Raw genomic sequence first — 16,462 nt, forward strand, 5'->3', positions numbered from 1 at the left:
AAAAAAGACCCGCCTGGCCCTTGAGTGTAAGAGGGATTTTCTCTAAAATTGAGTTGAATTCCGCATGACCACAAAACAATAAAAAAAAAGGTTGTGGGGAGGCTTTGATTTGTATTTCTGCTAGGATATAAAAGAATAAAAAGAATAGATTTAAACAATCGTATCTTTTGGTGTTTCTTAGTTAATTAGGTACTTAACAATTATAGTTAATGCGAAATAGGTGCACATTTCTTCTGGACACATTTTTATAAGGGTACAATATTTGACAATAAAATAGCTATAATAATAATATTAACTTGATATAAATTATTGTTATTATTATTATTAAAGCAATGGCTCAACGTGCAAAAACTTCTCTTATAAATTATTTATTGGAGGTAGTCCCTCCTTCTTTAGATTGCTCAAGACAAAAGTTAACCTTATTGTTGACTGGAAAAGGGGATGAGCAACTAAGAAAGTTTTTGAGAGAAACAGATATACATTGCTTGATAATAGGAAAAGAGAAAAATGACCCTGTAAGAGAAGAAAATGGTGTTAATGTTGAATCAGATGCTTCTGGTTTGCAACTAGATGATTCAATACAAGATGAAAAAGGAAAGAGATTTGAATATTCAGATAACTCACTTCAACACCAAGTATTTATAGAAACATTTATGACATCTAGGTGCTTAAGAGCATCTTTAATGGTGTTTGTAAAAAACCCTGGATTTCAAGTTTCCGAGGATGGAATAATAACAACAAGCGTAGATAGAGGTGAAGACAATACAGAAAATTCGGGTTCAGGAGTGTCATCTGGAAGTGGGACCGAGGATGTAGTAAAAGGTCAAACACAACATTCAAAGTCTTTAGGTAATTGCTTACAGTGCATAAGGCTTGGATTCGTTGGTTCTCAGCTTACTCCATATGAAGTTATGAATCAGTATTTGCAATTTGCTTTTAATCCACTATTGGATGCATTAGGCAATTCGAGGGGGGTACAGAATGAAATAGGAGACAAAGAGGGAGGATTTGCAGGATCAGATGATGGAGTTGATAGTGGATTGAGTGATGGAATGGGAGGTGGGACTGGAGGGACACATCATGGTTTAGAGAACATTCAGAGAAAGGTAAATGAATTGTGTTTGGCATTACAACAAGGGCAAGACGATAGTATGATTCCGTTGGTAAAGCTGACACTGGATTCAAGGGTATATGAATATGCGAAGGAGTACAAAAATTCTGGAAAGTTGATAGATTTGGAAGCATTGTCGGAAGATACTGGATTTCTTTCATCATTGCAATCATCGATTACACAGTGGATAAGGGAGATACAATCGCTATCGAGATTTCAAAGAGAAATAGGATTAAGTGTAACTTCAGAAGTTAAGTTTTGGTCATCTTACGAAAGAAGTTTGCAACAAATATTAAAACAAGTACAAAGTTCTGAAGTTGAATGGTCTTTGACGGTACTAAGACAATCTAAACGATTTTTAGCAGCTATTTCTCTGGAAGTAGATACTGGTTTAAAACAGTCATTGGAAAGAGTACAAAATATAAATAGTTTGATACATGACATTCCAATAAATGATTTGTTGGTAGCTAATTCAATAGATGAGGTAACTTCAGCAGTAGGAGCTTTTTTTCAACAGTTGAGAAAGATAAAAAGCGCTGTATCGTATCCGATTTCAAGAGTTTTTCAATTGGTTGAGGTTTATTCAGCAGATATGACCAAACAACTAAACAAAGTATTGCAGGGAGGACAAGGTGGTGGCAACTCTTTGATGACACTGGAATTTCCAGTTTTTGAGCATTTAGTTAATGGTTGTAACGAACTGGGACAAATATGGGAGGATGAGTGGAGGGAATTGAAGGATATAATTAGAGATTTAATTAAAAAAAGGGGACTTTCGGAGAGAGCTCATCCGAAGATGGACTTTGCACATGTTCCACTATTACAGCGTTTGAACGATATTGTAGTGTTTAGAAAACAACATCAAAAACTAAAAGAGACATTACTTGAATTACTATCGTTGCAAAGTAAAACTGAATCTGGGGATACAGCAGATGATGGCAGCAAGTCAGCATTATCTAATTTGGGATTGGAAAGAAATAATGGTTTAGATGCTCTTCAATCTTTAGCAAAAAAGGATTTGCAACAGGCTTACTTTTGTGTTTCAAATATTAATATATTAGATTTATCGGAATTGGGCTTAGAAACATGGGAGGCTGCAAAACAGGCATACAATAACAAGGTAGATGCATCTGAAACTTTATTGATAAAACAATTAAGAGAACAATTGAGTGGCTGCAAAAATACATTGGAAATGTTTAGGATTCTTGGTAGATACAATCCATTATTTTTCCGTTCTAGAATAAGAAGTGCAGTTGAGGAATATCAAAGTATATTACTGGAAAAGGTACAAACTGATTTTAAATTATTGCAACAAAGATATCAGGATCCGTATCAAAAAAGTGCAGCTTCCCAGTTCTCGAGTCTTCGTGATATTCCAAATATAGGTGGTATGCTAATCTGGTCTCATCTATTACAAGGGAGAATTCAAAGTATATATCAAAAGTTGGAAGACATATTCGGGCCAAATTGGGAATTCGAGAGTCAAGGCCATAGAGTTAAGACGGACGGCGATCATATTACCTCGAAGATACATCCAAGTCAAATAGTGGACTATTGGTTACAACAAAGAAAAGATGATAGATCTACATATGACTTAAATAGACCAATATTCGGGCTTTGTAAGAGTGGGAGGACAATATCTGAATTTGTTTTAGTCTCCACTATAGATTCTGGGATATTATCGTTATTTAAAGACTTGAGAATAATACAATCTTATTCATATAGAGTGCCTTATAGCGTCAAGGTATTGGCAGACGAACTTAAACTTTTGTATCCGTACATTTCTCACTTAAATACTCTTTGTTCAAATTGGATGAGATTGTCAACTTTGATGGAAGTAGAACCTGGAAAAAGAGTATCTCCTTTGTTAGCACCTTATCGTCAAGAAGTTTATGATGCAATTAAAGAGGGAGTTTCGTTAACATGGTCTTCTGACAGATTAGAGGGCTTTATAAAAAGACTATACGAATCGGTTGATACATTGGAGCGTAAATTTGAAGCAGTATCTTCGGTGGACGAACAACTTTCAATTTTAGTATCACAAATAAGAAGTGTTTCGGTAGACAAAGGTTTATCAGATTTGGTTTCGCATTTAGAGAAGATAAATTTAAAATGCAATGAATTTTTGTCTTTGTTATTGGCTTACAGAACTGATTATTTATATTATTGGGACCAAGTTATACAAGTTTTTTTGTTGCCAAAATTGAAGGAATTTGTCGAGTTATGGATTCAAAAGTTTGTTTCTTCTCCGAATAATGCTGGGGATCAGGAGGAAGGAATACTGTCTTCTGTCCCATCTTCTGTTTTGAGTTTGCAACTTAAAGATCAGAGAATAGTTTTAAGTCCTTCTCTGTCTGAAATTAAGTCTCTTTGGCTACGTCAATTTCATTTAGAAATAGCAAAGTTAACAAGCGTATCTAGAATTATAAACGTATCTTGTATTTCAGAAGCTTCTCCTTTTTACGAGGACACTAAATCTGCTTCTGAGGAGCTTAAAAATATTACTCAAAAAGAAGGTATTGCTTCGTATATTTGTTCTGTGGATAGCGATGATGTTGGATCAGTTAGACATCTTCCACTGGATAATACATATAATCATCTGTTTTTGTTATTGCCTAAGGGTGTATTGGACTCGAGCTATAAAAGCATAGAGGGTATCTTTAATTCAGTTAAGAACTCTGTTGATCATTGGAGAAGATTTGAGGCTCTTTGGCATATTGATTTGGCAGGAGTTACTGGGAAGTTGAACAATCTTACTCAGTGGCAGCAACTTGTGAGGGAAATGAGAAGTTTAAGAAGTTCCTTTGGGTCAAGTGAGGATTTAAGGTGGTTTGGAAGCAAAATAGCCTTGGATACTTCCGCTGTGCAAGCAAAAGTAACTAATAAATATGATGGGTTGGCGAGAGAGGTTTTAAGTTTGTATGCATCAAAGTTGGGAGAACAGTTGACATCATATTGGTCCTCCTTAGGAAGCATTGGTTCAACATTGGATAAATTGGAACCTTTCCTTGCTCAGTGGTTAGTTTGGATAGACAGAAACATTTCAAATATATCCAGTTTAGAATTAAAGATAGATTGTGTTCCTACAAAAGGATCTGTTACTTGCAATTTACCTCCTGGTGGAGAGGCTCTTCATTCAACACTTGTTGAATTGGCAGGAAAATTGGTTTCTGCAAAGGAGTTAGATAAAAGAATAGAAAATGATTTAGGACTATTGTTGGATGGACAAAGATTTCTTGAGTTGCAACGCTTCTCTTTCTCAAGCGATTGGATTTGGACTGAGCAATTTGAGGGTGAGTATGAAAAGTCTCACCAAAGATTACAACACTGTTTGAACAGTGTTGTGGTGCCAAATAAAAGAAAAATAGAAAGCTATTTAAGAACTACATTAGAACTTGCATTTTCAGCATTGAAGGAACTTGTTGGAGAGTGGGGGAGGCTTAGAGGCGTTACATTTGTAAAAAATCCACTTTTAATGTTAGACCAAATAGGTGTATTGGAAAATAGACTTGGTGTATTGAGAACAGATATTTCTTTGTTTGGATTAGTATTTAAAGCACTTGGATTAGATTCAACATGGGTTGATTTGGAGACTAAAAAGGCACTTTCAGAGTCATTTGACACAATATTTAAGGATATATCGGACTTTAGAGAGGTTTGGAACCAATTAAATACCTTCTTTACGACTCTAGATGAATATAGATCTACTCTTTGGATAGAGGTTAATCCAAAAACTTTAAAAAGCAATTTAGAGAGTCTGTCAACGGGATTAAAGGCAATACCTGTTAAGTTTAGACAATATGATGCTTTTGAACAGTTACAACGAAGTGTAGAGGGATATTTGGGTAGTGTTGGGTTTATAACAAGACTCAAATCAGAGTTTGTTAAGGATAGACATTGGAAACAGATATTAACAAAGGCGATAAGAGTTACGAAAGAAACAAAGGATTCCTCTATTCCAATTTCTGTTCAAGGTTCTGGAACGGAACGTCTACCTTCATTAGGTAGTTCGAACAAAGCATCTTTTGTACAGGGAATCTCTACTTTAACTCTTGGAGATGTTTGGCAACTTGACTTGGAGGAGTGTGGACAGGCAATAGAAGAGATACTAGTGGCTGCACAGGGTGAACATGGACTTGAGTCTTATTTACAAAGCCTGAGGGAACAGTGGAGTGTGCTTGAGTTGGAGTTCACACCATTACCCAATAATAGTTCAATTAAAGTTGTTAGAAATTGGGAAGTAATATTGACTGTAACGGATGATGGTTTGAGCGGACTACAAAATATGTCATTGTCGCCATTTTATGAAGTATTTAGAGAAGAAAGTCAGGTTTGGACTGAGAGACTAACAAAATTGCGATCTATATTGGATTTGTGGATGGAAACACAAAGAAGATGGATTTATTTGCAGGGAATATTCTTGGCGAGTGCTGACATTGCTAGCTTGCTACCACAGGAATTTAAAAGATTTCAAACAGTGGATAGCGAGGTTCAAGGGTTGTTAAGAAGGTCAATAACAAGACCAAAAGCTTTAGATTTACTAGGATTTGATGGTCTAAACAAGTCTTTGGAAAGAGTGAGTGAGTACTTGGGGAAAATACAAAAAGCTTTAGGAGAATATTTGGAGAAACAAAGGAGCGTGTTCCCTAGATTTTACTTTATTGGGGATGAGGATTTATTGGAAATGATTGGAAATGGAAAGGATGTGGCTGTTGCTCAGAGACATTTCGGCAAGATATTTGCAGGAATTTCTTATCTTAAATTTGAGAGCAAAATAAATGATAGTGAGAATATTTCTTCCAATAAAAAATCTACGGTAAATAAAGAACAGGAAAAAGAAGATATCGAGTCTATAATAACAGGAATGGGTTCTAGAGAGGGAGAACTTATTATGTTTGACAATCCCATTAAAATAAGCTCATCTACTTCTCTAGTTGAGTGGTTAGGAGGTGTTGTGAATGCAATGCATTCAACACTTAATTCTCTTATAAAAAATGGATTGGAAGACATAGTTAGGGAGTTCGGATCCCCCAGTAAGTTCGATTCATCTGAAAATGGTGCAGAAATAGAAGAATCACTGGTAAAAATACTAAATGAGTATCCAACTCAGGTTTTATTGGTATGTTGGATGGCTTGGTGGACAAAGATGACTGAAGAAGCATTAGTTGGTGGGGCTGGAGGTGTACCAAAACTCCAGGAGTTTGTGCAGAATTTGCTTACTAAGTTGAGTGACATTGTTTCTTCCCTCGGAGAGGAAAGAGGAGGTCCAGAAAGACTTAAATACAATCAACTAATAGTTGAATTTGTACACCAAAGAGACGCTTTGTCGTATCTTGCATCAGAGGGGGTAGATTCCCCAAGTAGTTTCCACTGGCTACAGTTTTTAAGGGTTTATTGGGAGTCAAGTAAAGGGTTAACGGTTAACGGTACGGAAGGTGATAACAAAATTGGTAAGAACAAACAAGTATTTGATAATGATTTAGTATTAAGAGCAGCAAATGCCAGTTTTATATACGGATATGAGTATCTGGGAATACCTGAAAGACTGGTTCAAACACCTTTGACTGATAGAACTTACTTGACATTAACTCAAGCATTAGAAATGCGTTTGGGGGGGAATCCATTTGGACCAGCAGGAACGGGTAAAACTGAGACGGTAAAAGCTCTTGGTCACCAATTAGGAAGATTCGTATTGGTGTTTAACTGCGATGAGCAATTCGATTTTACTGCAATGGGTAGAATATTTGTTGGACTTTGCCAGGTAGGTGCCTGGGGATGTTTTGATGAGTTCAATAGACTTCAAGCAAGAATATTGTCTGCGGTGTCTGAACAAATATTGGGAATACAAACTGCGCTGTTAAAGCAAACAGGGAGTGTTGAATTGTTGGGAAGAAATATTCCCATGAGTCCCGATGTTGGTATTTTTGTTACTATGAATCCGGGATACGCAGGGAGATCCGAATTACCGGACAATCTTAAGCATTTACTTAGGGAAATTGCAATGGTAGTTCCTGATAAACAAAGAATAGCCGAAGTTACTTTATTTGCACAGGGATTCCACTTTGGTGAGGAGATATCAAGACAAATTGTTACTTTGTTTGAATTATGTTTATCCCAAATGTCTTCACAACCACACTATGATTTTGGTCTTAGATCTATGAAATCGGTTCTTAGATCCGCAGGTAAACTTAGAAAGGCTGCTTCTTTGGAAAGTGAAAAAGTAACAAGTTCTGACAAAGAATCTTCATTGAGAATATTGGAACAGAAAATGATAATTCGTTCCATATCCTCCACATTACTCCCGAAGTTAGTAGCAGAAGACGTGCCATTATTAAATTCATTGTTCAAAGGTGTATTTCCGGATGTTCCTACATCAAAAGTAGGAGAGTCTTTGTTGGAGGAGCAAATAAAGTCATTATGTAAGAAGAAATCCCTAGAAGCATCTTCAAATTGGGTATCAAAAGCTATTCAATTAAACGAAATACAAAAATTAAATCATGGTATTATGCTTGTTGGTACGACAGGTACAGGTAAAACATGTATTAGAAATGTATTATTGGAAGCATCAGATATAGTTGAAGGTACTAAAACCCATACTTATGTAATAGACCCAAAAACAATTGACAAAGAGAGTCTATTTGGTAGACTTAATCCCGTTACACTTGAATGGACAGACGGTGTTTTCACTGCTATATTAAGGAGAATAATTGGCTCTTTTGAAAACACAACAGTAGTTAACTCCAATTCAAATACAGGCAATTCGTCTTCAGTTAATACATCTGCAGTAGATGGAGTAGAAACATCAGGGAATAAGAATGTTGGAGGAAAAAGACATTGGATAGTATTTGATGGCGATGTGGATCCAGAATGGGCAGAGAATTTGAATTCTGTATTGGATGATAACAAATTACTAACACTGCCAAATGGAGAGAGACTGGAGTTGCCTGATTCTGTGAGAATAGTGTTTGAGGTACATTCATTGGCCACAGCGACACTTGCAACTGTGTCTAGATGTGGAATGGTTTGGTTCAATGATGATTTAATTACAGATGATATGTACTTTTCCTATTATTTAAAAAACAAGATACTTTTGGGAAGATGCATATCTGGAGAGGACACAGCTTCTGGGATAATAAACAATACAGATGTGGTTGAAAGAGAGGCAGGAATTAGAAGCAAAGCGAACTCTCTTTGGCTTTCATTATTACTCAAAGATTCATTTGGGTCTAAATGCGTGACTAGTGCCTCCAAATATATACATTCAATGACATTTACCAGAATAAGAGTAGTAGAGGCGATGTTCTCACTTCTTGATAGTTGCTTTGAAAACTTGCTGACCTTAGATTCAAATTCAAGTGGTAATTCTGTTGATGGTTCTTCTGGAACAAATATTAATGTTCCCGACAAGTACTTAAATAATTGGCTGGTATGGTCAGTTATTTGGGGTTTCTCTTCGAGCATGGGACTTTCTGAACGCGAAAAATTCGCAACTGAGGTCTTAAAAATGGTTGATTTCACAGATTTTCCAGAGAGATTATTGGCCTCTTCTAATGACCCAGAAAACTCCAGAAATTTAACACTTTTGGATTATAAAGTATCATTTCCAACTGGAGAATGGAGATTATGGGAAGAGGAATGTGGTAACGACATAAAAGACTTACAACTTTCGAAAGTATTGGATTCAAATGTTGTAATAGAGACGGTTGATACACTTAGACATTTTCAAGTACTTCATGGTTGGCTTGAAGGAAAGTTACCAGCAATACTATGTGGGCCTCCAGGAAGTGGCAAAACAATGACTTTAAGTTCAGTACTTAGAGGAATGCCAAATGTTGATATCGTATCTTTAAATTTTTCATCAGCAACTACTCCTGAGATACTTTTAAAAACGCTTGAACACTACTGTGAATTTGTTAAGGGTCCTAGAGGTTGGGTCTGCAGACCAACATCTCCAGGAAAGCGTTTAGTAGTGTTTTGTGATGAATGTAATTTACCAGAACCGGATGCATACGGAACTCAGAGAGTAATAATGTTTATTCGTCAACTTGTTGAAGCTCGTGGCTTTTGGAGAAAGGATGAGGGATCTGCGAGCAATTCATTGTGGAACTTTGTTAATCTAGAGAGAGTACAGTTCATTGGAGCCTGCAATCCCCCAACAGACGCAGGGCGTCATCCTCTGTCTGACAGATTTCTCAGGCATTCACCCATACTATTTGTTGACTTCCCAGGAAGAAGTTCTTTGGAAAGAATATATTCTGTGTTTAATAGAGCAATATTGAATCCGTTTTTGTCTTTATCTAAATATGCGGATTCATTAACTAGAATGATGGTTGATATATACGATGCTTCTGCTAAAACGCTTACTGTTGATTTACAACCACATTACATTTATTCTCCAAGAGAGTTAACTAGATGGAAGATAGCAATGTACTCGGGATTGCATCGCAGGAATGGGAAAGATTCTACGAACGACGGTAATAACAATCACGTAAATGGACTCGGTGGTACTGGGTATGGTATTGGTAGGATTGATGTAATTGATGGATCTGAGAGCGAAAAAGAACCAAGTTTGAGAGATCTAGTTAGATTGGCATTGTATGAGGGAGAGAGGATATTCCAAGATAGGCTTGTAGAAAAAGGTGAGAAGGAGTGGTCGCAAGATATGATGATGGAAACTGCAAAAAGACACTTTTCTGAGCTGAATATAGAAACAGATCTTAGAAGGCCATTGTTATTTACCAGTATAGTAACTTCAGTGTGTCAGGAAATACCGAGATCAGTTGTTCGTGAATTTTTAGAGTCACGTTTAAGCACATACTATGAAGAACAGGGGTGTGGGAGATTCGTATTTTTTGATGAGTTTTTAGATAATGTGAATAGAGTGGACAGAGTTTTAAGACAACCATTTGGCCATTTACTCCTTATAGGACCTCCTGGATGTGGGAAAACGCTTCTGGCTGAACTCGTTTCTTGGTTAAATGGTCTAAGTGTATTTTCTATCAAACCAGGAAGAAAGTACGATATATTCGCTTTTGAGGCTGATTTGAGGGCTGTTATGAAAAGAGCTGCTATAAAGGGAGAGAAACTTACATTTATTTTTGAAGAGTCTCATGCTCTCGGGCCTGCATTTATTGAGAGAATGAATGCATTGTTGGCATCTGGTGAAGTTCCTGGACTTTTCGAGGGAGATGAGTATAATCAACTTTTAAGTGAATGCAGAACTGCCTTTAGTGGATCTTCCGTCTCTATGTCGGATGATAACAACGATCTCTTTTCCAGATTCACACGCCTTGTACAGGAGAATCTTCACATTGTATTTACATTAAATCCGGCGAATCCGAATTTCAAAGAGACTCAATCTTTGTCCCCGGCATTATTTAATCGTTGTGTTGTTAATTGGATGGGAGATTTTACCGAGGAGGCGTTGGGACAGATTGCAAGATCGGTTCTTGGATTGGGGGATATACGCGAGAATGGTGGTGATTGTGCTAATAATTTAAATGCGATAAACATTGGTATAAAGGCTGGAGTTGGAGTGGGTTCTGGAGTTGAAGGAGCGGACAGTATTGAAGGCAAGAAGGCTCATGTAGAAGGTAATCACGGGAGTATCGGATCTAGAAATATTCATGAAGAGTTAATTGAAAGAATACCAACAAACTGCATCCCTTCAGTAGAGAATCATGAAGAAAGAATAACTCTTACTATAGATTGTGTGATAGAATTGTTTCATACGACCAACAATGTTGGAAGGGAAGCTGGAGGGGGTGGCGAGGGAGTGGAAGCATTCAAAAAGACTCCAAGGGACTTCTTTGATTTTCTTAAGCACATTACGAGGATATACACAGAAAAGAGTATTTGTTTGCTAGAACAGCAACAACACTTGTCATCTGGGTTGGAAACGCTAAGAAGCACAGAAGTTCAAGTAGCTACGCTTCAACAAGAGTTAGAGGAAAAGGAGAAGGTATTGATAGCCAAAAATGTTGAGGCTGAACAGAAAATGCAATTAATGATAAAAGAACAGGGAGAGGCAGAAGAGAAAAAGAAAACAACAGAGAAATTGGCAAAATCACTTGACGAACAACAAAAGGTTATAGCAGAACGTTCTGAGGAGGTAGAAATACAACTTAAGGACGTAGAGCCAATACTCCGTGAGGCAGAGAACGCAGTATCTAACATTCCAAAAAAGAACCTAGATGAATTAAGGTCAATGGCAAATCCTCCAGGTTTGGTTAAAAAGACTATAGATGCAGTAGCTATTCTATTAACTAACAATTCATCTAAGCCTCAAGCTTGGGAGGAAAGCAGAAAGCTTCTTAAAAGCACTGATTTTATCACGAAGGTGCTAAATTTTGATTCAAGTACGATAACTTCCAAAACAATGCAAAGGTTACAGAAAGAATATCTTGAGTCTCCGGAATGGGACACCGAAAAAATAAATAGAGCAAGTCATGCAGCAGGACCACTATCCTCATGGGTATCTAGTATACTGCAATATTCGATTATAAGCGAGAAGGTACAACCACTAAAGAGTGAAATAAGTCAATTGGAAAAATCCAAATTGGAAAATGAGAAGGGTTTAGAGGCGGCTCAGAAACTTGGGTTGGAGTTACAGGAAAGGATAGATGTGTACAAAAAAGAGTATGCAGAACTCATTTCACAAGTTCAACTTATAAAGAGAGAAAAGGATCTGGTTACAAACAAAGTTGATAGAAGCATAAGACTTTTAAAGAATCTTGGTTCTGAACAGGAAAGATGGAAAGTCGCAAAAGAAGGATTTAGTACAGAAATATCAAATATATTAGGCGATTGTCTTGTTTCTGCTGCATTTGTCTGTTTTGCAGGTGGTCTTGATCAGATACAAAGAAACAAATTGATGGGACTTTGGAATAATATACTTGATAAATACCAACTTTCGCATTCTGATGCATCTACATTTAAGATTGTTGACTATCTTTCAAAACCAAGTGAGAGACTTATGTGGCAGAGTCTTGGACTCCCAAATGATGATCTTAGTGTTGAGAATGCAATTATCATTAAACGACATATCAGATATCCTTTAATAATAGATCCTTCAGGTCACGCTACCTCTTTTCTTTTAGAGCTTGGTAGGCATCCTTCTCAAGTCGGAAAATCAGGTGGCATTGGTGGGAGTGGGACAAAAACAGGAACATCAAATAAAGGAAGTACAGGTAACAGTACGATAAATGGAGGAAGCACTCTGTCTGGAGGAGGTAATAACAGTGGAAACAATGGAACAACCAACAGTGGAATTACAAGCTCGAATGCAGGCGCAATCGGCATCTATGACGGAATGCCTGGGGGAAAATTGCAGACAACAACCTTTATTGATTCTAATTTTCCTAAGCTTCTTGAGTCCTCTCTGCGTTTTGGATCTTCTTTGTTAGTACAGGATATCGGAACTGCTCTTGATCCTCTTATTTACGGAGTTTTAAACAAGGAGATAAGGCTTCGTGGTGGCAGATCTTTGGTATCTGTTGGTGAAAATGAAGTTGATTTTTCATCACATTTTAGAGTGTATTTAACTAGTCAGGACCCAACAATACAGTACGGACCGGATGTTACTTCAAGAGTAACCATGGTCAATTTTACAGCTACACCTGCCTCTTTGCTTGAACAAAGCAGAAACATTATACTTAAGGAACTGAGGCCAGATATAGACAAGAAAAGGAACGATCTTATAAGGCTTCATGGCGAATATAGAGTTCAGTTACGTGAATGTGAGGATGATTTGCTACTTGCTCTTTCAAATGTAAAAGGGAACATATTAGAAGATGAAACAATTATAAACACTCTCGAAACTTTAAAAAAGAAGGCAGAAGATATTCAAAATGAGACATCCAAAATGGAAGCAACTATGCAACACATAGATAAAGTATTGTCAAAAATACTCCCTATTTCACTTGCAGTTACTCGTGTATATTTTGCTCTGCAACATTTATCATCTATTTGCTCAATTTATCAGTATGACTTGGATTTTTTTAACAGATTATTGTATTCGGTATTAATGAAAAAAGTATCCAAAAATAACATAATTGAGGAAATTGAGGTTGATGTTGGTGTTGAAACTGAGAGGGAAGAAAAAGGTCTTGATGACAATACATTAAGACAGTTAATGCTAGATCTGCTTTCTGAAGCTTTTGCTAGAGCTGCTCAGGGACTTTTACATGATGATAGGGTTGTTTTGGGTCTTCAGCTGACACGGATATACATTGAAGCAATTTGTAACGTCAATTTGGATGAAGTATTGGGAGAAGAGTTAAATTTACTAACCAAGGAATCGGTATCTGCAGTAATGACTCTTGAAAAAAGGGCAGAGACTGAAAAAACGGATGTTTTTCCAGAAGAAATCATTCCAAATACCCTAAATCTAGATATGGAACAAAAAGGACAGCTTGGCCTGCTTATTTCCGGAAAAACTTCCAAATCATTCTCAAAATTAAGTGAATCACTAAGGCAAAATCTTAGTAACTGGGAAAAACTTATAGGGTCAAGTGAACCTGAAACAGTGTTGGAAAATAGTCTAGCATCTTCGCTTTGGAACGAATCCGATTTAGAATGCAGAAACATTGACGAAAATGCGAGTAGCGATACCAGAGAATTACTTAAAAAGTTTAAAAAAGGTGTATTAAAATGTGTATTACTCAAGATAATTAGACCAGACAGATTAAACACTCTATTTGAGTCACTTATAACATCTGTATTGGGTGCTAAGTTTTCAAAAGGGGTCGTTGAATTTTCAAAAGACTTTCTTAGGGAGGTCGTTAATTCCCAAATTGTTGAAACAACCCCACTTTTGTTCGTAACTTCACCTGGATTTGATGCATCCCAAGTAATATTACAACTCTCATCTGAATCTGGAATATCGCTAACCTCAATAGCCATAGGCTCTCCTGAAAGTTTGTCTAAAGCAGAAAACACAATAAAGCAATCTATGAGAAAGGGAAGTTGGGTGTTATTGAAAAATGTTCATCTTTCTTCAGGAGGCCTTGATTTTATTGAACAATTATTGCAAAACAGGCAAAACAGGCCCAATTCTGGGTTCAGACTTTTCCTAGCAACTGAACTCTCAAAGAGTCTAACTAATCCAAGCTCTAAAAGGGAAGCTATTGCAGACACACTCTCTCCATTGGGTATATCATTTAATTTAATTCGAATATCAATGACAATTGTACTGGAAGCTCCTGTAGGACTTAGAGCGGCTTTGCAGAGAGCTAGTGAAGCCACAATTAAAACAAATATGGTTGCTTCAAACAATACTGGAGAGAAAAAAGGAGGGGTTGACTCTGGATCCACGCAAAATGCAAACACAACTATCAGCTTAAGGCTCAGATTTTTGTTGGCATTTTTGCATTCTGTAATACTTGAAAGAAAAAGATACACTCCTATTGGATGGACAAAGTATTACGACTTTAGTGAGGCTGATTTGCAGTGTTGTTTGGGTATTATTGATAAGTGGACTCCTGCAGGCCAGTCAGTCGATCCTGAACAGATACCTTGGGACGCCATTAGAAAACTAGTTTCTCAGGTTGCATATGGAGGAAGACTCGACAATATTGTTGATAAACAAATACTGAAAGTACTAATTGAGGATATTCTCTCGCCAAAATCTTTCAATGACAAATTTAGACTTATTTCGTCGACGAGTGGCTGGGAAAAACTTTTATCAAGTAAAAAGTCAGGAACTAGTTCAGAAGGTGTAACTATTTCACTTATTGCTCCAGATACAGATAAAAGAGTCCAAACTTATTTAGACTGGATAGAAACTATTCCAGACAAAAATTCGCCTATTTGGCTCGGACTTTCTCCTTTGGCAGATAATGTGATTCTCGCTCAAAAGGGTCGTTCTTCTGCGAATAAGTGGAATAAACTAGTTATTAGATCTAGAAATGAGACACCAGATCTGCTTCCAAAATCAATAAACCAGGCGAGATCAAGTGGTGAAAATAACTTATGTAAGTTTAATATGGAAAGAAATGATACCGGAATTAGAGACGGAAAAATAAATGGAAACGAAACAACTGGAATTCCATCTTGGTTGTTGAATATTAGAGATAGAATTTCCAACCTCAAACTAACACTTGAGATATTTTCGGAATACATTTTAGTTGGATCCTTCGAAATCCTGAACCACTCTAATGAAGTGCAATCGGATCCGATAACAAGATATTATATAGGCGAGGTATCTGGCTGTTTCAGAAGCTATAAAGAAATATGGAGTGACTTGAAAGATTTGGAAGATTCTATTTTAGGTAGAACAAAGCTAACAAACACAATAAGAAGCGTTGGATTGAGTATTGCTTCAGATACTGTACCGGAAGATTGGCTTAAAAATGGTGGTCTCAGAGCATTAACATGCGGAAACTCGAATATGTCTTCTTTGGATTTATGGCTTCCGGACGTACTAAAGAAGCTTTCTCAATACTCATTGCTGATATTGAATTTATATAAAAGACTCAAATTGAGCACTGAAAACAAAAAGTTGGTTAGTAAAGTTGAAGAGAATGGGGAAATTCAAACACTAATTTCAAACGTAACGTCATTCTGCCCCGGAATGAAATCAATAGGAACCAGAATCGTTTGGCTTGGAGGGATGCACGATCCTGGAGCCTTTTTCACTGCTTGTAAACAATATGCTGCTGGAATTTTAGGTTGCAGTTATAATTTGATTGTACCGAAAATAGTATCAATTGAAGACGATCACTCTAAAGGGAATGGCATACTTGACCAATTGGTAAAACGCGAACAAAAAGATATATATGAACAGGAAGATAATACTAATAATACTTATGAAGAGAAAGATGGTCCTATATTTGCCATAGGTGGAATAACCGCAGTTGCACTTGAATGGAAAAATGAATCCAAGATATTCGAATTAAGCATAGAAAAGGCAGTATCAGAGGTTCCCGTTGCTTGTATTCAATGGGTAAAAGGTACCCCTGATGAGATCAGAAATAGAAACAACATAACTGATAATGGATACGAACTTAGCATATTACCTCAAAATCCCGTTGACAATTCTGTCCCTATTCCTGTTTACAAAGACTCTAGTAGAAGCAACATTTTGATGTGGCTTAATGTACCAACAGATCCGGACGAAGACATTAAACAGTGGAGACTTGCTTCTGCTTCACTTATTTTATGGAAAGGATAACTTTCAACAATAGAATATGCAACCAATAAAAATCACGGTGATTTTAATGATTACACAATATCACTCGTTAGATCAGTAGCTTTAATGATAGATTAATAAATACAATATGCTAGTATTAACTTTCATTTCTTTATGATTTTATCGAAGTAAAATTATGCTAAAACTTAAATGTTTATGTG

The 16,462-nt window shown here is 36.7% G+C and overlaps 1 protein-coding gene across 1 annotated transcript; it reads left to right on the plus strand.

The window, feature by feature from the left end:
- Nucleotides 1-332: 332 nt before the first annotated feature.
- On the plus strand, nt 333-16,283 carry FG379_000893 (dynein heavy chain; the record flags this gene model as incomplete). The annotated part of the gene is made up of 1 exon (XM_067326303.1): nt 333-16,283. One exon carries the CDS (start codon nt 333-335, stop codon nt 16,281-16,283), a length of 15,951 nt encoding a protein of 5,316 aa, XP_067184511.1.
- Between the last annotated feature and the right edge of the window lie 179 nt (nt 16,284-16,462).

The sequence above is a fragment of the Cryptosporidium bovis genome (assembly GCF_009768925.1).
Source record: "Cryptosporidium bovis isolate 45015 chromosome Unknown contig_18, whole genome shotgun sequence".
Classification (NCBI taxonomy): domain Eukaryota; phylum Apicomplexa; class Conoidasida; order Eucoccidiorida; family Cryptosporidiidae; genus Cryptosporidium; species Cryptosporidium bovis.